Source organism: Hetaerina americana, unplaced genomic scaffold, assembly GCF_022747635.1.
Source record: "Hetaerina americana unplaced genomic scaffold, ioHetAmer1.1.p SCAF_8, whole genome shotgun sequence".
Lineage (NCBI taxonomy): Eukaryota > Metazoa > Arthropoda > Insecta > Odonata > Calopterygidae > Hetaerina > Hetaerina americana.
Window position 1 is genome coordinate 22,765,663 of NW_027287427.1, and position 22,127 is coordinate 22,787,789.

The window sequence follows — 22,127 nt, forward strand, 5'->3', positions numbered from 1 at the left end:
TTAAATCCCTTTGAAAGCTGGTTTAAAAAATTTAGTCTCTTCAGCACTACTCAACACAACCAAATTATTCCAATGACCAGCATTAAAGGTTGTAATTTGAGAATATGTTGGTGCATGTGCTGCATATGTCAGTTCCTTGAATCCTGCCACTCCCTTGTACAAGTACACAATAAAAGGTTTCTTTGGGTTTTTAGTTGCAACATAAAGGACTAGTTCATCTGAAGGAAGTACAGAAAATTTTACAGCCCATGGTAATGTCACTTCCAAGTTAACCCAGTGCACAAATATCATCCTGTCTGGATCAAATCTGCAATTGACAGAAAAATTATCAGTTCAGCATTTCTATATCGATGGAAATATATTTTCAGGTAATTAGCATTTCTTCAATTTCCTGGTTAGAGGTAGATTTTTTAACTTTTTTCCAATTTTACACTACCCAAGACCATTTGCATTATTCAACCTATCATTCATGAACAATTGGAAGGTTTGCATCATAAGGTTAAATTCTGAAATAAGAGTAATAGCTTAAAATGAAAGTAATGTGAAAACTATCATATTTCAGCAAGAGTTTTTTAAACATTGTTCAAAAATCTATTAAGATGTCCAGGGTGACGTTTTAGTCACAATTCTCTAGAAATTCTCTTAGGTTTATATAATTCATATAAATAATTGAGTAACTAAACCCAATGTGCGTATATTCCTTAAACCAATTAAAGGATGAATAATGATATACAGAATTATTCCTTCAATTAGCTGTTTGTATTTGGGGGTTTGAGCATGAATTACTCGTTTAAGTCACCTTTTCAGGAAAGAGTAGGTTTGACATAGGTACTACATGGATAATCATTAAAAAATATATAGTTTTAAGGAACTGCGTTGTACACCTTAAGGTTACCAATTCTATGTACACAGTTACTGTGGGTGGTGTTAAGCTGCTGACGTCACCTTCCACTAGGCCTGTACAAATATTTGGTGATGCATAAGAATTGGAAGGAAAAACTAAATTAAAAATCAGACTATTACCAAGGGGTCCTATGGGAATTGCAATTAAAGGTTACACTCCAAGAAGTTTGCTATACTTTGATGTGCACCAAAAAGGAAAATAAGATATTCAGTGGAGGGCATTTTTTGCTATTGCATTCCCACCATCAACAGCATTATGTTCTGCTTGTTGAAGTTGAGGACCATGAGGTTTGAAATTTGATCTCATCACGCAAAATAAGTTTCATGCAAATTTTGTAGGCAAAGTAGTGTACACAAGCCATGGCAACAATCCAGTCCTCGCACATGAATATACGAGGCTGTACATGCTTTATCTTTGAGTAGATAATGCGGATTACAAAGGCATACCTGTATATTTTAATCATGCCTGGTTGGACAGCATGAGGCACACTTCCTGAAGTTACTGCTAGATATGAAATGTCATGGTATTCTGTCGATGCCAAACTTCGTGCCCCCTCAACAAGTATTTCTTGCAATTTTACAAAGAACTTCGCCTCATCAGCATACACCCACACATGCAATTTTGAGCCAACCTTTTCTGGGAATTCATCAGCATCCATGACATATGCTACATACGGAGAGTTACCAATAAACCCAGATGAAGCCTAGAATGAAAAAAAGACAGGTCTGAGTAAACAAAGCTACACTCGTTCAACTAGAAGTTCACTTATTTATTAATATTCTGATTTTTATACTTCTTCCTACAGATGAACATATTTAAATTTAAGAATTTATATCACAATATTTTTTCCCGACCTCTGGAAACCTGTATATAATTCTTCCTGTACATTCATAGAAAATTTGAATAATACACATGACTTTCTCTTGTATTTTTTATTACTTACCAAGTAATGACTTACGTTGGGTTCTAAATATTTTGAGGCATATCCGAGAGCCATAACTTTGTAAACCACATCTCATGCAACTTCATTTGAATCCCTCCCATTTCCCTTGTTGGTGAAGTCATTTTTTCGTCTTCAATGCAGCTCCAATGATACTGCAAACTCTTTTGTAATATCAGATTGTCTCAGATATTCAATATATTTTGAATAAAATGTTTGGTCATGTTTAAGTTCAGTGGATTGCAAGAGGAGAATTATTGAATGTTGTAATTCTCACGTGAAGCATTAACATTTAAGTTTGTGAACACTGAGGATATAAACAACGACTCAATTTACAAACTACTAGGAAAATAATTCTAGTTGTGCACTTATTTTACTCTTATTTGGAGATTTTTGTTCTATGAGTTTATACTTGATAAATCCTTATGATTAGAAGTTAATAGATACAATCCAAAACTATGAACACAACTAACACTGGCCATGTTAGTTTACTTTGTGTGGTATCCTGCTTATCTACAAATTACTGGGCAGCATCAATTTCACATATGTATGCATCCTTATTGCTTGAAATATGGCATGGTAGATTTGTGTGTAGAACATTCAGCCACAAATTGGAGGGCTCACAGGCAGGTGACTCTAAACCCCCTCAGCTGTGAGATGCTTCTGATGCCCGGTCTTCCTGAAGATCTGCGGGCAACTCAGGGAAAAGAATTGGCCCCCCTACCCTGATGCATGAGGTGATCCATAGGGCTTACATTGAGATATGCTCTATCCTCAGCTGTTAAATCTTAAGCTTAGTTACTCTGGTTGTCTTGCCAGAAATATTGTTCTATTACCTACCAAACTTTGAAAATTGCTAACATTAGCTACTCTGGCAATTTGATTGCAAAAGCATTGTGTTGAATGGGGAAAGTGCTTTAAATTTAGTGTGGAAAACAAAAAATTTTAATGTTATTTATACATACCTCATGAATTTTATTAGCTTGGATCTTTTGGAAGACAACCATTTGATCAAGAGATCCCCTCTGGCATACTATAAAAGAATATTGGCCATACCACTGAGCCAAGAAGAAACAACAACTCTTTTGGAGAGGTACTGGAACTGGCACAGCAGATGTTGTTCCTTTAGTTTCAATAATATTTGACTTGGAGAATCCATCCTTCAGTGTGTACTCAAGAACGTAGCCCTCAATGGAAATATCTACAGGGGAGGGTTGAAGATTATTACTTAACCAGGAAGTCAATAAAAAAGCAAACAACATATTTGATGGGATATGAGATGCACCTTTTTTCCACAATTATTTTTTTAATCATCTGGATTGAAAATGTAAAGGTTTTAATTCCATAGGTCAACATTTCAAATTGAATATTATTTTTACCCCAGATGGTTGACATGACCTATTTTGACTCCATTATGTTTTCTTCTGTATAATATTTATTGTTAAAGATTGTTGTAGTTTGGATTGTTATTACTAAGCTCATCAATATTCATGTGATGTTCATATCACATGAATAGTGATGAGCTATATTGCTTGCTTCTGCGATGATGAAAGAGGTGCGAGCATGATGTCAAATGAATGATTGTATTTTATCACAACTGATCATAACAAAACAGCTTGTGTTTTTCTTGCAGAGTGGATTTGTTTGAAAGAATTACCTGTGCTTTAGTGCTGACTGTTATAACTTTTTTCTTGTGTGTGCCCAACTGAAATGAGTCTTATATGCTTCAAATGTGTTAGCTCTATCATAACAGGGCATCTGTAGTGAAATATTGGTCTCGTGAAATATTGTACATCTTTGGTCAAAAATTGATTGCCGTGAATGGCTCTCCATAGATAGATAGAGGTGCAATATTCACTCAAAAGAAAGTTGAAATCAAATTTCCATCATTTAAGCAGGCAAATCCATATTAAAAGTGTGTTACTTTGATACTCTGGTAAACATTTTGTACATAATAATTACGATTCAGAGTCAAAACCTTGAAAATTATTAGTTTTCATTCATTTGGTTGTAAAATCATAATTTCTTTCGTTAAACTCACCTCTGGTTTCAAAATTTTCTTTCCTGGCTTTTAATGTATCGTTGGAAAATTCAATGTACACAAATGAGGTCTTTGAACACTGCAGTGAAGTAGCATAGAGGAGGTTTTCAAAATCAATGCCAATACCACCTGGAAAACGAATAGTATCAGTACAATATCATAATATTTTATTGTATCAGTCTGTCATTCAAAATTTCTATGGTCATGCCATTTTCCACCTCAAGAAAAACTTGCTCCACTTATGCCATTTGTCCTTTTTCAATTATCAATGCCCACAGACAAACCAAGCTTTCATATGCATCTGAGAGTATTAAGGTTACTCATCTAAGAAATTAAAATTCAAGACAAAGAAAGAGGTACATGACTCGCAGTACAGTAGCAGTCAATTAAACAGGGATCCGTTGTATAATCATTCAAAAGCATTCATGAGCTAATGGCGTTATTTTGTTTGACTGAATTGAGATTGTGTACTTTCAATCTTGTTCCCCGTATAACAAATTTAAATTAAATTTGAGTTTTGTTGCAGCTTTTAAAAAAATGGAGAAAAGTGTAGCACAGAACATTAAATTTTAAGACAGTTTTAAATTTTCCTGTGTGAATGAAATTATTTTGCGTACGATTTATCTCATTTCTCCCAACAATTCTCTCTCCTCCCTAATTGTACCTAATGCTGCTTTGGTTTTACTTTCCAGCCATTTTACCTTTTTCATCCTCCTCAACGTCAAAATATTAAAGCCTTCAATCTATACCAATAACCTTGTGTCAAGGACCATTTTTCCGCACTAATAGAACATTACAATCATGCTCCATATAAAAGTTTTTATGACTCTTCTAGACATCCCTAATTAAAATCCCCATCATCAATTCCTTCCCCCTTGAGAAAGCCTATTTGCCTCGACACAATCTATGAAGCATGATAAAATAATTCTGTTGGTTTGCCAGGCTGATTTTCAGCTCGTATGCTCCCTCAGTGGATGAGGTTGGATACATGCAAATATCATCACATAAGCAACAGATCAAAAAGTGTAACAACTGCCAATAACTTTGAGTTTTGGCAAATCTTGCTCAGATTAGCGCAATCCACCCTCCTTGTCATTTTTGCTTGAAATGACCCAAAGATTCTTCATTGAGAAAATGTTTATACATTCTTTACTCTGTTTTTATAGATGTTTTATAAGGTATATGTAAATGCACAAGACTTTGATAAATACTTTGTAATGTGTGTAACACTGCTATGAGACATTGTATACATCAAATTCATGGTTTTAGGCATCACTTGGTGGAATGCCTTCATGTTAAATAAGCACAATACTTACTTGGTTTTCCAAACTACTATTAATTTTGCACAACCTGAGTCTTATTACTGGTGATGTTGCTTCAAAACCCAGGTTATAAAACAACCCATCACACAATATTAAAAGTACTGCAGAAAACTAAGCCAGTGTTGTGATTATATAAAAAAGCATTACATTGTTAATTATTCTCTGCTAATGAATACTATATTTACACATTGGTACCTCACCTTCTGTAAGTAATCCAGAATCAGTGTCCCATTCATGTATATGTAAAAGAGCACTGGTTTCATTTCCCTTGCTGATTACTGCTAAGAGAGGTTTACTGCCATGAAGGGTAACAGGCAAAACCAATCCACCTCCCTCCAGATCATGTACAAATTCATAATGACTAACATAGATAGCTCTTCCTGAAATAATAAAATTGTGCATATTTGATGATATTTTTATCATCGTTAATTATGTTTTGCACCATCATTAGCATGCATTTCATATTCATAATTTCAAATATAAACTATAGTGTGAAATCTGTTTCATCGTTTGATAAAACTTTGATACCTACCTCACATGAGTAGTCATGACCCTTAATTCTACTTAATATTTTTTCTTTTGTTACCTTTACCTCAGCATATGTCTGTTGCATATACATAGTGGAATGGACTTATTAATTAGTAGTAACTATTAAGTTAACCCATAATCCAGTCAAAACACACTTTCTTTTAAATAACAAATTAGTTGGACACAGTGTTCAATCATCACAGATAATTACTATGTCCAGGATCAGTTTGATTCAGATTATTTATGTTGAACAATAATATGCAAAAGGACTCACTTTTTAAACTTTCCTGGAAAATTTCTGATAAAGAATATAGTTCATCATACTCCTGCTGCATCTTTGAATATATACCACTGACTTCATTGAGGCCAGTTCCAGATATGTCAACTCCATGATATAACCCTTTGATAATGACATTCTCTGCCATCATAGGACTAGTGAATGTCTTAGGGACAGTGAATGTTATATCCTCATTTTTATGTACCTGTTGCAGGCAAATAATAAACATTTAAATGAAAGCTAGAGATGCCAATAATGGAATAAAACCATATGAGTACAATCCTACTTACTAGCCGACTAAAAAAATCTGAGATGTCCACATCATTTAAATGGCCAATAATTTCAACTTCATTAGCTATTAATGAATTTTTGTTGGGGAGGGATGGATTTTGGACAAATGATTTCTTTCCTTTAACTATTTGCTCTTCTGAAATCAGCATAATATGGTCATGATCAAACTCTAATTGATCAAGTTTTCCTTCAATCCTGAAATTAATGATAAAAACGATTTGGAAATTTGTAGACAAAACATTGCATGAAATATTCACATTTTAAAGTTCTGTTAATTATGCAGTAGCCAATGTACAATGAAACCAGATAGGCCCAAACTAAAAGATAAAAAAAATGTCATATTTACTCTCTATCATCTAGAAGAAAATCACACAAGATATCTGATATGTGATTTACGATGTTTAGCACATTTTTTACTGCATTATTCTTATTTTCTGCATACTTCAAAGGTCTCATCATAATCATTGGCTTAAATAGACAATTCCACTAGCATTGCCAGGTGGTAAAACTCTGTTGTATATTCAAGCCAGTAATTCCAATGAGAATGCTGGGGTATTCAGAGATCAGCGGATAAATGCCGCAGAAACCTACTCACAATTATAAAAAATTCTGTGTACTTACCTAAGACTAGTGCTTGTGTGCTGCAATACTATTGTGTACATGCATGCAAACTTTTCTTAGAATTGATATTTTTGCAGCCAGAGTAGCTTGAACAAATGAAACTGATGAAAAAAATACCCCTCACTTTGTGCAAATAGGTAATTATTTGCAAATTTTGCTTAGTAGTCTAGTATTTATTTGATTTCTATTTGGAAAGTAGCCAAATATCCCATGCTATAGCCTTATTAGATGTAAAGGTAATATGATTAGATGTATCACTTCCATGTAAATCCTGTATTAATATGTCCATTGGTAGGTTAAAGATTCACTCAATTGGCTGGTAATAACAAATATATCTCACCAGAGGTTGCTTCTGAATTCTGCATCAATCATAGTCTTTGTGCCTTTTATGACCTGAATAGCATTCTCTTCATCTCCATATAACTTCACTGCCAGCCTTTCCCACTGAGGGATGTCAATTCCTTGCACAGTAGCACCTTCTTCCAGTATGAGTTCATCGACAAATAAACTTTTGACTTCCAACTTTCCTTTTATGACATTTAAATCTCTGTCCCAAAGCATTACATCTTGGTCAAGGTTCATTCCATTTACTGTAAGAACATCCAGATTACCTGGAACAAATTATACAAAATTACAACGTATAATTTTAATAATTAAATTTATGGTCAGACAAGAGAGTGGAGTCATCATTCAAAACAACTGAAAAGTACGCACAGCATTGGACTACACTTAGATTAAGTAAAAAATTAATTAGTTGTAAGGTGGTGATGGATGGAAAGCTAAAAGTTAAATCTTAATAATGTTGAGAATTTTAAAAACTTTGGATACTCCATTACTGCCTCAAGTGCTCGGTAAGCACTACCATAAACCATAGTGAGCATGAATCCACAGTGAAAGAAATGTAGGCGATTGTTGATTTAAGCCTAAAATACATTCCAAGAATAATGACCAATTGAAAACTGCATTTATCAAATGTAATTTTCTGGCAGTATTTGATGATTTGCATAGCACTGAGGGCATTAGGAGAAGAGTTTCATCAGTGAGGGAAGCATTTTCCAAGAGAAGGAAATTTTATGACCAAGGATGTATGTACGGTGGATATCAGTGGTGAAGAGGATATTAGAAGGATAACTATGAGTTTAGCATTGTGTGGCTCAGAAACTTGGTATTTGTGAAAATAAGATTTCCGTAAATTGGAAGGTTTTAAGTATATAAAAAATGGATAAAAATAGGATAGAGATGACACAAAATGCAGGAGGGTTATTATGATTGGGGGGAGGATTTTTGCAAATTTTGAAAAAGGTGTAAGTAGATATGAGAAGACACTGTGATATTGAGAATTTATGCGGGGGCAATAAACTGGGAAGGAGTAGGGGAAAAAAATAGCCATTTTGGACTGTGAGAAAAGGGGTAGACATGAGCTGATTAAAAAAGTGTGCACAGGTAAAGATGCTTGCAATCGCTTATGTGCTTTAAGACCATGAGGATGGACATACACTAGTTTTTAAGGACCATAGGTTCAGTTCAATGTCTGCATTTAGAACATCCTAGTTCCATCATGTGAGAAACTAGATATGATGTGCAGGTCACTTTCTTCATTTTTAATGAATACGATATTAATGGTAATTTAACTGTGGAATTTATGGAAATTGGACAAAACAGCTTCATTTATTCGGATAATTCAATGTATCCATTTTATAAAACAGCCAAACCAGCCACAAAATGAACTTATTCTTTGTTAATTTTTTGTTTGGATCATGATCATGGATAGACATTTCTGCTGGATTTGGTGATCAGTCCACATTGCTAATAACCATCTTTCCATATTCTGTTATGACTCTGAATTAGCTTTTGTATTTCTTTTCAAGCAAATAGGCTTTTTAGAAAGTATCAGGAAAGGGAGAAGTTAAGAAGGAAATATGTAATGAGGAACAAAAATGAAGTCCTTGTGATACATAAATACTGAATAGCATTTAGGGACTTTCCAAAATCTACCTTACTTGGTAGAAAACATTGAAATGAAAAAAAATAATTGGTATGAAAATGAAAGTGCATAAATAGGATTGGCCCAAACAAAGCATGGACTCATGTGACAGTGTCAACACAGGTTCTCCATAATGCTTCAATCTGCCCTAACATCTTTCAAGTTCATGGTCCAATCATTCTAAATTTTTTCATAACTTTGGGCACCAAATGTCAGGAAAACAGACACAAATCAAATTAATCAGGAGATAGATATAGATTATCACAGTAATACCTTCTGTTGAAATTTCTTCAAATTTTGGGACACCAGTGAAAGTTTGGTCTGGCCCACTCAAGAGTACTCCTGCAATGAAGTATTCTGGGTTTATCCCCGAAACTTTGCCTTCAACAAAGGCCTTTTGTGCTGTTAGGGTCTTCTCAAAGATCATGCCACCAGGAAAACTGGCCACTCCATTGATAACTTGATCCTTTGTCTTGCTTAGGTATCTCTGGGGTAGGGATTTTACATCCACTCCATCAACAAGGCCCTGAAATACAAATATAAAGATTAGAAGATAATGCAACAATTTCAGAGTGTAAAAATCATTCGCCTTGACTGGGATTCGAACCCAGATCCCTCAATATCTGGTCGAGTGCTTTAGCCACTTAAGCTACCGAGGCGTCCTCTTAAACTCTGAAATTTTGGGGCTTTTAAAGGAACAAGATGTTGTGACGGATATTGAGGGATCTGGGTTCGAATCCCAGTCAAGGCGAATGATTTTTACACTCTGAAATTGTTGCATTGAAATGCACATTAGCGGATGACTCCGTTAAAAGTTACTGTTGCGGCATCTCCCGCAGTTTCTTTGGAATTAGAAGATAAGTTTACCACACTTTTTTTTGCATCCAAAAGCTTTACCTTAAGCTTCACCAATCTTAAGGTTGAATTTTACTATAGGGATAACTAAACCCTCCAAAATTATTAGTGAAATTGAAATATTTTTATCAGGACAGGAGCAGAGATCCCGGCTACAATGCCAAAATTTCCTAGTTTGAATTTCAATTATGCTTCAAGTTTTAAAAGTAATTATTTTCTGATTTTTGTAGAATGAAACAGCATTTTAAAAATGGCTCAGACTTCCAAAACTACACAACAACACCAGCAAGAGGCAGCAGTTTCACCAAAAGGCACTGATGGTGCAGACAGATAAAGAAGATAAGTCTGGTATAAACTGCTGCACTGAAAGGCAAGAACAGAATCTGCTGACATACTGCAATTTGGAAGGCAATGAGAAATCAACATATTAGATTAAATGAGATTGAAAACAAAAACCACATAAGAAAAACAATCCAGAGAATTATTCAGCATGGCCATTGGTGAAAAATTGGAGAGTGGAAAAGAGGAAAACAGTACAGAAGGAAGACAGTGATCTGAAGAAGGCAATCGCAGAAGTAGCAAAAGAGCAACTCTCTTACAAGAGAGTTGAGATCCATGATAGGAGTTTGATTGGAGTAAGGAGAAAGCACAACAACCCAAGAAATGAAAGTGAGAAGGTCCTATCCAATAAATCACATACCCAAGTCATTTTAGAGAGAAAGAAGGTAAAGAAATCGACAATGACATAAAGGGAGGAAACTTAAATGGAATATAAGAGAGGGAAGGATCAATTTGGAGAAAGAAAAACTAAATCCAACAACATAAGAAATGCAAAGGGGAATATGGAACATATAATGATAGAAGATATGGCCAAAGAATACAGATGGAAGGAGTACCTGCATATCAAAGAGCTACTATATCAAGCCAAAACCACAGGAAGATAGTGCAAATAAATATGAGAACAAGGTGAAGTAAGATGAAAAGGATCCCAGATATCCTCTGAAGCAAATTCAACAGCGGTGAAAGATTAAAGAGAAGGAGTATCAGGAGCTCACAAAATTAATGGAGAAATCATCGCTGGGCTTGAAGGATAAACCTGGATTTCCTGAAAAGCAAAGACAGCAATGAAAGTGGAAGATTACCAAAGCACTTCGAGAAGTGTAAAATGATTCCAATACCAAAGAAAGCAAGAACCAAAAATTGTGATGAACATCAAACCTAATTTTACATGCATCCAAAATAATAGGAATAATAAATCAGTCAATGATGGAACATATGCAAGACGCTTTTCTAGCTAAATGCACATAGAAGTTCCTCTCAGATCTTCCTCTGGGTGAGTGTCTCCATTCCGACTAATGTTTTGATGCTCAACTTGGTCATTGTCTTCAGGGCAAGAATGCCATGTCTCCAAACTGTCAGCCAGAATGGAAACTCTCCACCTGATGGAAGACCCAATAGAAATTTCTACATGATGGAATATAAATTGAAGGCTACCTATTATACATACCAATTTGGATGGAGGAAGAAGAGAAGAATGAAGGAGGCTGTACTTAGTCTAAGGATTCTTGTCGAGAAATGATAGATGTCAAAAAGCTACTGTTTATGGACATTGAGAAGGACTCTTCAAAAATTTCAAGTGGAATTAGTTCAAGTAGCTGGAAAAACTTTAAATCTATTATAACCTTAATAGTATGATATGTCAAGTCTAAAATATCAAGTCACCACAATGGAAACGGAAGCAGGAAAATACAGAGAAGCTAAATTAAAGGGGCTACGCTAGGATGCCATCTCTCACCAGCATTATTCAATATATACTTTAAAGAAGCAATAATGGATGCACAAGTAATCTGCATAATAGAAAATAAGGTGAATGGAGATGAAGTCAGCATGCTGGAGAGATATTAGAACAAGTGCATTCACCTAGATGGAGCACCTTAACTTGAGATAGAAGCAACTCAATGAATATCAAGTATTGAGTAGCTTAAGCTAATTATAAGGTATTTGTAGAAAAGGCAACTCCTATGCTCAAAGAAGATAAGACTACAAACAAGAAAGCAGTTTGTGAAAATATTCATGTGGAATGTGACTCTATGGATCAGAGACATGGAAAATAGGAAAAGTAGGCCAAAGGAGGATATGAACTTTTGAAAACTTGGTGCTGGAGGTGAACACTGAAGACTAAATGGACATATAAAATAGGAAATTTCGGAGGTATATAGAAGATAGAATAGGGTAAGACCTCATGAACCACTTTAAAGAAAAGAAGAACTAGATGCTTTGGATAGACCTTGAGACAAGCCATTTTTGAAGATTATAAGAGGTGAAATAGTCTATGGGAAAGCAAATGAAAAGGTCCCAAGTGGAAAGCCAAGAGGCTAATACATGGATAGCCTGATCAGACACTTCCGAAGAGACAATAGAGCCCCTGCTCTGCGGGAGAGACAAGCCATGGGTTTGTCGTTCCCTTGGGCCTCTTTGAATTCTTAAGCTGTGACATTATTCACCACACTTGCCCAGCTTGTTTGTGAATTTCATTGGTAATATATGAAAATGTAATATTCATAAATTTGAGCCCAATATGTAACCGGGTATCTGATCAACGTTTGTTGATTTCTGTTCGTTTAACACACACCTCATTTGATGCTTGCAGAGATGGACGTCAAGCCATAATGTAAAGTCAAATCGCACATTTATTTATGGTGTATCAGGCAAGGATATTTTATCTGAAGACTATTGTTTGCAGAATACATTAACAAGCTTTCTCCATCAAACTACGACTGCATGGAAAACTACATGGGCATAGTAGAATGTATAATATTGTTCTACAGAATCAGCAGCCCGAAATAAACTTTTCTCTAATTCCTTGGTATCTTTTTTCAGTTCACAACAGAAACAAAGATAAAACACTTCATACAAAACGATGATACATTTAACCATTTTCTTATAATGTCCAATAGTTTTGACGGAAAATGCTAAAATAAGAATGTTGAGTCTTTGGAGAAATGCCAGTTAAATCCACGAAACTTTTTACATAATAGTGCATACATACTTAAAAACTACCGAATTCTTACCTTCACCTCAACTTCATCATTGAATATCATTGCATTGAAGGCTTTGTGGCCATACAATATAGTATCTCTGTCAGCCATCCATGCAGTAGAAAATATATCAGGTAAATTCATGTCATTTAGATTTTCAACAATTGGTTCCACATCCATCTCAACATTTCCTAAATGATAAAAAGGTGAATGTTTAAACATATCAATGCATTCAAATGGAATTTTATGCGCATTATGTGCTAGTGTGATGTCCTACATGAAGGTTTCATACAAAGTAATTAATTCCTCACCCTCAACTGCTAATTTCATAGCAGATGGTGTATCACCCATGAAAAGTTGACAAATCTTTTCAAAATTAAATTGGTCTTTGAATCCATTGCCAACCATTTCTCCTTCTATCACAAGTTTAGTTTTGAATTCTTTCTTGGCGCTGATTTTTATTTCTTTGTCATCCTTGAACACAATGTCAGTTGAAAAATTCAGACCCTGAATTAACCCTTCCAATTTCAGTGATCCTGTTGTGGCTTTACCTGGAAAAGAGATTCAAAACTCAAAGCAGATATGCCAAAGAAATAAAGTTTCCATTGATACATTCTGTAACACTCATGTTGAGTATTAATCAAATACTGTATGCCAACCATTTCAATGAATAACAACAGGTCATGGGCTGAGGCATGGAAATATTAACATAACTTTTTCCTGGATTTAGCATTTATTTTTCTGAAGATTAGAACTAAAATTAGTGACAAATGAAATAAATTAGAAAATCATCTTAAAATTTAGTTTTAGCATTTATAGTGTTTATTCTGTAATAATATTTAGTATTTATCTCGAGTTTACAAAGCCATGCCATGTAAACAGGAAGGAAAGAACAAAATACTAAAACAACATGTTTGCTGATCAGAGCATACTAAATTGATTCACAATCAAAATTCTAAACAATTACAACGAATGCAGACATTCAATTTTCAAAGTGAAATGTTATCAAAAACTTCTGTCTCTTTTAAGCTGATGTGTAAAAGATAAGTTTCCTGACCAGATAATCTTTCACCGTTTACATTAGTTCTGGGATGGAAATAGTCAGGTAAGCCTAAATTTGTGATATCATCATCATCATCATCATCATCATCTGTGCTACTGTAACAAATTTCTGCTGGACATATGAAAAGAGAACAAATGGTATTAAGTATGAAGAGAAGTTCACAACCTCAATTCATGAACCAATTAATAGAAATGTTATTTCTCATTGATAAAGAGTCATTTTGCCTAAAGCAACTGGACATAAGTTAGTTCGCCCTCTTCTAAGGATTTCCCCCACCCGCTTTCTTTGAAACACTTCCTCCTCCATGGACTTTGAAACTCCTTTGACTTAGGATTTGATTTGTCTGAGCTGCAAATTAAGGAGCAAACAATGCCTACAACTCAAAATGTACCTCAAAAGCAGTTGACCTCACAACTAACTCACCACTCCACCCTCCATAGATGTTTACTGTAATAAGAGTATACCATCTTGTGTTAGAAGAATTGCCCTCCACAGCCGCTTGGTGCACTGTGAAATGGCTAGATATTCCCTATATTTTGCAAACACTGAAAATAGGTCTTTAATTCCCCAGTCACATCTGATTAAAAGGTTACACAACTTGAGTTGGGCCAGAGAATTCTAGGGTCTCTTCCTTTCATACAGACCAGATATCCCCCCAGTTGAATGTCCACACTACATTATAAATTTGTCCATGTGAATCATATGTACAAGGAGCACCATGAAAAAATACCATGTATGTTTTTCCAGCCAAATATTACAAGGTTTGAAGTTTTGTCAGCCACAAGCGTGTCGATCATGAATGATTACATATGGATGGGATAATTTCAGTAATATTTTTGTCACTAACTATAAGTTGGTGACAAAAATAGACTCATGCTGGGAGATGCATTTTTACCTATACATTTGATTGAAATATACTTAGCTGCTTGTTAATGATTTTTTTGTTCAACATGGCTTCTTTATTACTTACCTAATTAATTAAACTATGTTTGGCACAAAGAGGGAATTATTAAAGCTTAGAGAAAAAACAGAATATGCATCAATACCATAGTTAGTATTTGGAGAAAGACTTTTAACCTTTTCACGGCTGGAAAAATACTGCTTCTAAAACAAAGTCATAAGTGCTGATAATGATTTGAAGCTTTAAACCAAGTCTTCCCAAAATTCATTTAAGTTTCTGTAAAGATCAACATATGCCTTTGTTATTATCCAAACATTTCGGTGCCTTATGCTGAAAATCTGAATCAAATAAAAATTCTCAGTTTAAAATGATGTCTTACTGACTGAACTTGCAAAAATGGAATGTTGCCAGCCCTATTTGCTCTGATGTAGATGTGAGATGTTGAATTTTTCAACAAGATGGCTCCTCTTAATAACCAAGAAGAAATGGAAACGTGCGGTTGCTTGGAACTAAATAACATGCAACTTCTGTAGGTACTCTCAGAACTTCAATTTATACTGCCTCCTTCGGGCATTATTCGGACTATTGACATTTTAATTCCTCTCCTTAATAGAGTGCATTATGATCACTTTTACAATGACTTTTACTGATAGTTAATTAAAATTACCATAAACTGTATTCTACTGTTTCAGGCTTCACTTCGTGGAAGTCTTTCATATCCATATCAAAAAGACTTGGTACTTTTCCACAGATTTTTATTATAAGGTACAACATATTTAACTGACTTGCGGCATCATCAGGTACATGATGAAGACGCAAGTCGGTGAAACACGTTGTACCTTATAATAAAACTCTGTGGAAAAGTACCAAGTCTTTTTAAAAGGGATACCATAAATTGCCCTGGCTTTTATGTTTATTTGCAATATCTCTGGAATTATACTTGGCATAAGTGAACGTATCCAGTAATTGGCTCTTATGGGGATAGATAACAGGGAGAGAGAATTCACATAGGCAAAAACTTTAAGAATGGCCTTAAAGTAAGAAAAGCTAACCTTATTGCAAGTAACTCTGAAAATGAGTATCAATGAAGCTTTGAAATTAGATGGTAATTAATTTTATTTCCTCAGAAAAATTAAATTTTAAACTTCCAATCTAACAATGTTAACTGGAAACTACCATCGAGAAGGATGTGTCATTTTTCTTAGATTATGAAGGGATTTCATTAATGAGAGTTACAAGAGTATCCATTTGTTCATTAGATTTCTAAGAGTGAATACATATTAGTAAGGAAGACCTTGGCGCAATAGGTTGAACATTTCATTGAAATCATTAGGTACTAACTTATAATATCCTGTGATTCCTCATACATTTGAATGTTGTATGCTACTATATGTATGCATTATACACATTTTTGATTGGTTACACCAGTCTGAAATATTTCCATTTAATAGTGAAGTATTAAGAAGTAGATCCTTACCAAGTTTGACTGATCCCAAGTAGCTATTTTCATTTACCATTGCTGCATTCTCAACTTTATCTTGTAAGTTCCATTCATTCACTTTTCCTGACAGCAACACTACATTTTGCTTTGTAATGACAGATTTAAAAACCTGATCACCTTTTATCGTCTGATCTTCACTATGAAGTAGCCAAGCTGATCCAAAATCCTCATGGGGAATGCCATTCAACCAGCCTAAAACAGTGCAGGAAAATAAATAGGTGGTATTAATCAAGCAATCACAAATTTTGAAGATTCTTAAAAATGGATGAATCATCTATATCCAAATTTGAATTCAACCTCCTAAACTCAGAGTATAAAGAATAAAAGCTTACTTTTCAAGTAAAGGAATTATTATATCACATGAAATTTTGAAATCCTGCTTGAGGTGACATAAAATCAATGTGTTTAATAATAACATGAATTTTTAAACTATGTAGATATTTAACATATCAATTTCCTGAGACAACAGTTTTGATGTAGTTTAACTGAACATTTTAAAATTTTAATGGTGCAATAATAAAGTAATAAATAATACCACAACAACAGCAGTGTCTGAATTCAGGCGCATATTTATCATTATTCATACCAAGTTGAATTCGGATAAAGGTCCTCATTCGACTCAAAATTACTGCTGTATGCTTACCTGTGAGCTGGATATTGCTAATTGTAGTTGGCTGATTCATGATGATTGATCCATCAGTGGTGTACTGCTTCACGTAGTGCAAATCTAAAAGGCTCCTAATGTCAGGTACACCAATATTCCCAGAGACTTCCAAATTTTCGAAAGATAAAGGACCTCTGAATGTTTTTTCAGCCTTCACCACTGGATTCTTATCTGTAAAATGGTTGAGAAAATTACATTGAAAAATCATCTGGTACATTGAAAATATGTATCTACGTCCACCTAGATATGAGCATCAAAGAACTCCCATGAGTGTTCAGAACAAAGACATTTGGGGATGGGATGAGAAGTGAGAGAGAAACTGGGGAAAGTATGGGAAAATACAATGGAGAATGGCATACAAGTTTGCTCACAAGCTCTATTCTTCACTTAGTAAATGGTTATGTACTTGGGAGCTCAAATAGTCAATTCCCCATCATTATTTACGCTACTCTGATTAGATTTAATTCAGACGACTTAGGAACTCCTGCTTATGTTGAAAAACTCAAGTGATATATAAGTTTTACAAAGAGTGCTTTAGTGACTTAAAACATGATTATATCTGGACAAAGAAAAACATTTGTTTATGCTATTTATGATATTACTCCTTTAATACCTACAAGAGGCAACAAATCAAAATGGATCCAAATTGAGAGGTTTTTACTCCCCTCCCTCTTGAATACTCATCAGGGCTCCAAGTGCCAGATAATTGAAGATATGTATTCCTCAGACAAAGGGAGAACGAACAAAGTTTAAAATAAATGAAGCCCACAAATCAGAGGCAAGTAAATCCCTAGGGACAAAGCAAACGTTTTTCTTTTAGACTAAAATAAAATACTATTCACGCAGTTCTTAGTATTATAATTAAACACCTTAAAATTAAAGATGATATGGAACATTCATATTAATTCTTCCAGGACTGCTGATGCATATTGTCTATAAATAAAAATTTGAAGAAATATGCTTATTTTTTCTTTGCTATAATCTACTATTATCCTGTCAAATTAAATTGTTGCAGCATTTCTTTTTGGTTCACCAAAGTAGAGGATTTGAAATATGTAACTTAGTTCAAATGTATTTATAACTTCTAAACTTCCTATGCACGATGGAATCCTAAGCCATCCTAAGTTTTTGAAATTGTGATCAGTACAGAGTCATAGTGCATCATCTTTTTGTCATCAAATAAGTTGATGAAAGACAACTTTGCCCCCATGCCCTCAACTCATCAAACCCTCAACACATTATTCCTCTTCCTCATGATTGTCACCGCTTTGATCAAATATTTTGTAATGGAACTTGTCTTTAACATATCTGATCACCTCTAGAAATACATACCCTTAGATACTTGACAAAAGTATCTCACCTATCACCATCATTACATTAACTTTAAGATGGGCCAACATTGATAATTTTTTTGACAGGCTATATTATCATATAAAAAGATACTTGCCATTATCAAAAAGTGTGTCCTTAATGAGAAAGTTTAGATCATACCCTGCTACATATCCTTCAACTGTCAAGTTAAAAACTGAAAAGTCACGTAACACATTGACAGAACCAGTGATTAAATTACTTCCATTTATGATTTGGTCTTCGTTTGTAAACAACAAATCATTGCACCATTGATTTCCAAACAGGCATTCCCCTGTAGTCAAACTAAAAGAAAAAATATTTTAAATGAGACGACAAAAAAGAAATAAATATACATATATACACACACAAACAAACATATACACACTCCAACCTATACATCTAATCTCCACCTGCCAGAAGATTTAAAAATACACATATGAAAATGTTTAAATTCTAGATAATATGAAAAACAATATGTCTATGCAATCAGGTGCTTTAGAAGTAAATAAAAAGCCTTAACATTGACAATTTTGATTAAAGACTACTAATATAGGAAGGTTTCCTATGTACCATAAGGTTTCCTTTTTTTTGGTGTACATATACAGAATATCCATCTTCTACTTGAATTTCAATATTGTTATTCTATTTGAAAGCTGAAACCAATTAACCGAGTATTTAACAGAATAATGAACTAAACCTAGGAAGAAATGTGATAAAAATTGGAACATACTGTGGGGTTATTAGATTTTATGCATACTGGATTTACAAAATATATGCATATTCGAGGTTTTGATTGCATCGTTTTATGAGTTATTTGAACCAAAAAATTTCCAAAAACAAGCAAATTGTAGATTATTTAAAGTCAAGGTCTATACATTTAAGGTTTTTCATTTAAAATTCATTAACATTTTTTTTCATTTGAGTTTTTCATTCCAATTTCATTTAAGGTTAAACTGTAATATGAAAGCTAATCAGATTTTTCACAACTCCAAATGAACATCAGCTTCAAATCAAGTAATTTTATACGAACAAAAATACCTTAGTGCATCCATGTATTTAAATATTTTAAGTCCATCGATGGTTTGATCCCCATATGTCTTCAATACATCTTTATCTAATGAAATTAAGTCTACTCCATTTATGAGACCTGTCACTTCTAAGGGCTTTAAGACTTGTATCCCGCCATCAAAAATCTTTAAAGCAGTAATGGTTACTTCCTCATTCTTTTTCACCCATGATTCTGTTCTGATACCATTTATAATTTCAGCTTGCACATTTTCAGCCTAGTTAAAATATAAAATATTAATACAATGAATCGTTAAATATAAAGTAGCAATAAAATATTATTAAAATGTATACTGCACCTCGATAATGCCAGAGATTGTCAGTGACTTTACAGCAACTACAGGCGTTCCCAACTTAATTCCATGCTTCAAGACCTTTTTTAAGGAAAATTTACCGCTACTATCCCTAAAATCTCCAGTTTTCAGATCACCATTGATGGAAATTTTACCATGAATGACTGCATCTTCTGTGAAACAAGGAATTCCATATCTCAAATAAGCTTTTTACTAATTCCAAAGAAACTGCGGGAGATGCCGCAACAGTAACTTTTAACGGAGTCATCCGCTAATGTGCATTTTAATGCAACAATTTCAGAGCGTAAAAATCATTCGCCTTGACTGGGACTCGAACCCAGATCCCTCAATATCCGGTCGAGTGCTTTAGCCACTTAAGCTACCGAGGCGTCCTCTTAAACTCTGAAATTTTGGGGCTTTTAAAGGAACTAGATGTTATGACGAAATACCGTACATACAATGTCACATGCATTCGTAGTCGTGCGCGAGGCGCCACTGTCCACGAGGTTAAAAGCCAACTTTAAACACGTATGGTGTTTTCCCTTTGACAAATTCCAAAGAAACTGCGGGAGATGCCGCAACAGTAACTTTTAACGGAGTCATCCGCTAATGTGCATTTTAATGCAACAATTTCAGAGCGTAAAAATCATTCGCCTTGACTGGGACTCGAACCCAGATCCCTCAATATCCGGTCGAGTGCTTTAGCCACTTAAGCTACCGAGGCGTCCTCTTAAACTCTGAAATTTTGGGGCTTTTAAAGGAACTAGATGTTATGACGAAATACCGTACATACAATGTCACATGCATTCGTAGTCGTGCGCGAGGCGCCACTGTCCACGAGGTTAAAAGCCAACTTTAAACACGTATGGTGTTTTCCCTTTGACAAATTCCAAAGAAACTGCGGGAGATGCCGCAACAGTAACTTTTAACGGAGTCATCCGCTAATGTGCATTTTAATGCAACAATTTCAGAGCGTAAAAATCATTCGCCTTGACTGGGACTCGAACCCAGATCCCTCAATATCCGGTCGAGTGCTTTAGCCACTTAAGCTACCGAGGCGTCCTCTTAAACTCTGAAATTTTGGGGCTTTTAAAGGAACTAGATGTTATGACGAAATACCGTACATACAATGTCACATGCATTCGTAGTCGTGCGCGAGGCGCCACTGTCCACGAGGTTAAAAGCCAACTTTAAACACGTATGGTGTTTTCCCTTTGACAAATTCCAAAGAAACTGCGGGAGATGCCGCAACAGTAACTTTTAACGGAGTCATCCGCTAATGTGCATTTTAATGCAACAATTTCAGAGCGTAAAAATCATTCGCCTTGACTGGGACTCGAACCCAGATCCCTCAATATCCGGTCGAGTGCTTTAGCCACTTAAGCTACCGAGGCGTCCTCTTAAACTCTGAAATTTTGGGGCTTTTAAAGGAACTAGATGTTATGACGAAATACCGTACATACAATGTCACATGCATTCGTAGTCGTGCGCGAGGCGCCACTGTCCACGAGGTTAAAAGCCAACTTTAAACACGTATGGTGTTTTCCCTTTGACAAATTCCAAAGAAACTGCGGGAGATGCCGCAACAGTAACTTTTAACGGAGTCATCCGCTAATGTGCATTTTAATGCAACAATTTCAGAGCGTAAAAATCATTCGCCTTGACTGGGACTCGAACCCAGATCCCTCAATATCCGGTCGAGTGCTTTAGCCACTTAAGCTACCGAGGCGTCCTCTTAAACTCTGAAATTTTGGGGCTTTAGTTAACATCTAGTTCCTTTAAAAGCCCCAAAATTTCAGAGTTTAAGAGGACGCCTCGGTAGCTTAAGTGGCTAAAGCACTCGACCGGATATTGAGGGATCTGGGTTCGAGTCCCAGTCAAGGCGAATGATTTTTACGCTCTGAAATTGTTGCATTAAAATGCACATTAGCGGATGACTCCGTTAAAAGTTACTGTTGCGGCATCTCCCGCAGTTTCTTTGGAATTTGTCAAAGGGAAAACACCATACGTGTTTAAAGTTGGCTTTTAACCTCGTGGACAGTGGCGCCTCGCGCACGACTACGAATGCATGTGACATTGTATGTACGGTATTTCGTCATAACATCTAGTTCCTTTAAAAGCCCCAAAATTTCAGAGTTTAAGAGGACGCCTCGGTAGCTTAAGTGGCTAAAGCACTCGACCGGATATTGAGGGATCTGGGTTCGAGTCCCAGTCAAGGCGAATGATTTTTACGCTCTGAAATTGTTGCATTAAAATGCACATTAGCGGATGACTCCGTTAAAAGTTACTGTTGCGGCATCTCCCGCAGTTTCTTTGGAATTTGTCAAAGGGAAAACACCATACGTGTTTAAAGTTGGCTTTTAACCTCGTGGACAGTGGCGCCTCGCGCACGACTACGAATGCATGTGACATTGTATGTACGGTATTTCGTCATAACATCTAGTTCCTTTAAAAGCCCCAAAATTTCAGAGTTTAAGAGGACGCCTCGG

The 22,127-nt window shown here is 35.2% G+C and overlaps 1 protein-coding gene across 1 annotated transcript in view; it reads right to left on the reverse strand.

Annotated features, from left to right (window-relative positions):
* Positions 1-22,127, reverse strand: part of LOC139697959 (uncharacterized) — a 33,042-nt gene continuing 10,915 nt past the window's right edge. Inside the window, exons 4-19 of the mRNA XM_071596815.1 lie at positions 19,645-19,811; positions 19,319-19,563; positions 18,378-18,583; positions 16,910-17,101; positions 16,243-16,458; positions 13,113-13,352; positions 12,835-12,992; positions 9,182-9,434; positions 7,265-7,535; positions 6,303-6,498; positions 6,010-6,217; positions 5,408-5,587; positions 3,886-4,014; positions 2,810-3,045; positions 1,351-1,607; positions 1-307 (exon numbers count right to left, since the gene is read on the reverse strand). Of these exons, the coding sequence (XP_071452916.1) occupies positions 1-307; positions 1,351-1,607; positions 2,810-3,045; positions 3,886-4,014; positions 5,408-5,587; positions 6,010-6,217; positions 6,303-6,498; positions 7,265-7,535; positions 9,182-9,434; positions 12,835-12,992; positions 13,113-13,352; positions 16,243-16,458; positions 16,910-17,101; positions 18,378-18,583; positions 19,319-19,563; positions 19,645-19,811 (3,461 nt within the window). The remainder of the gene's footprint in view (positions 308-1,350; positions 1,608-2,809; positions 3,046-3,885; positions 4,015-5,407; positions 5,588-6,009; positions 6,218-6,302; positions 6,499-7,264; positions 7,536-9,181; positions 9,435-12,834; positions 12,993-13,112; positions 13,353-16,242; positions 16,459-16,909; positions 17,102-18,377; positions 18,584-19,318; positions 19,564-19,644; positions 19,812-22,127) is intronic.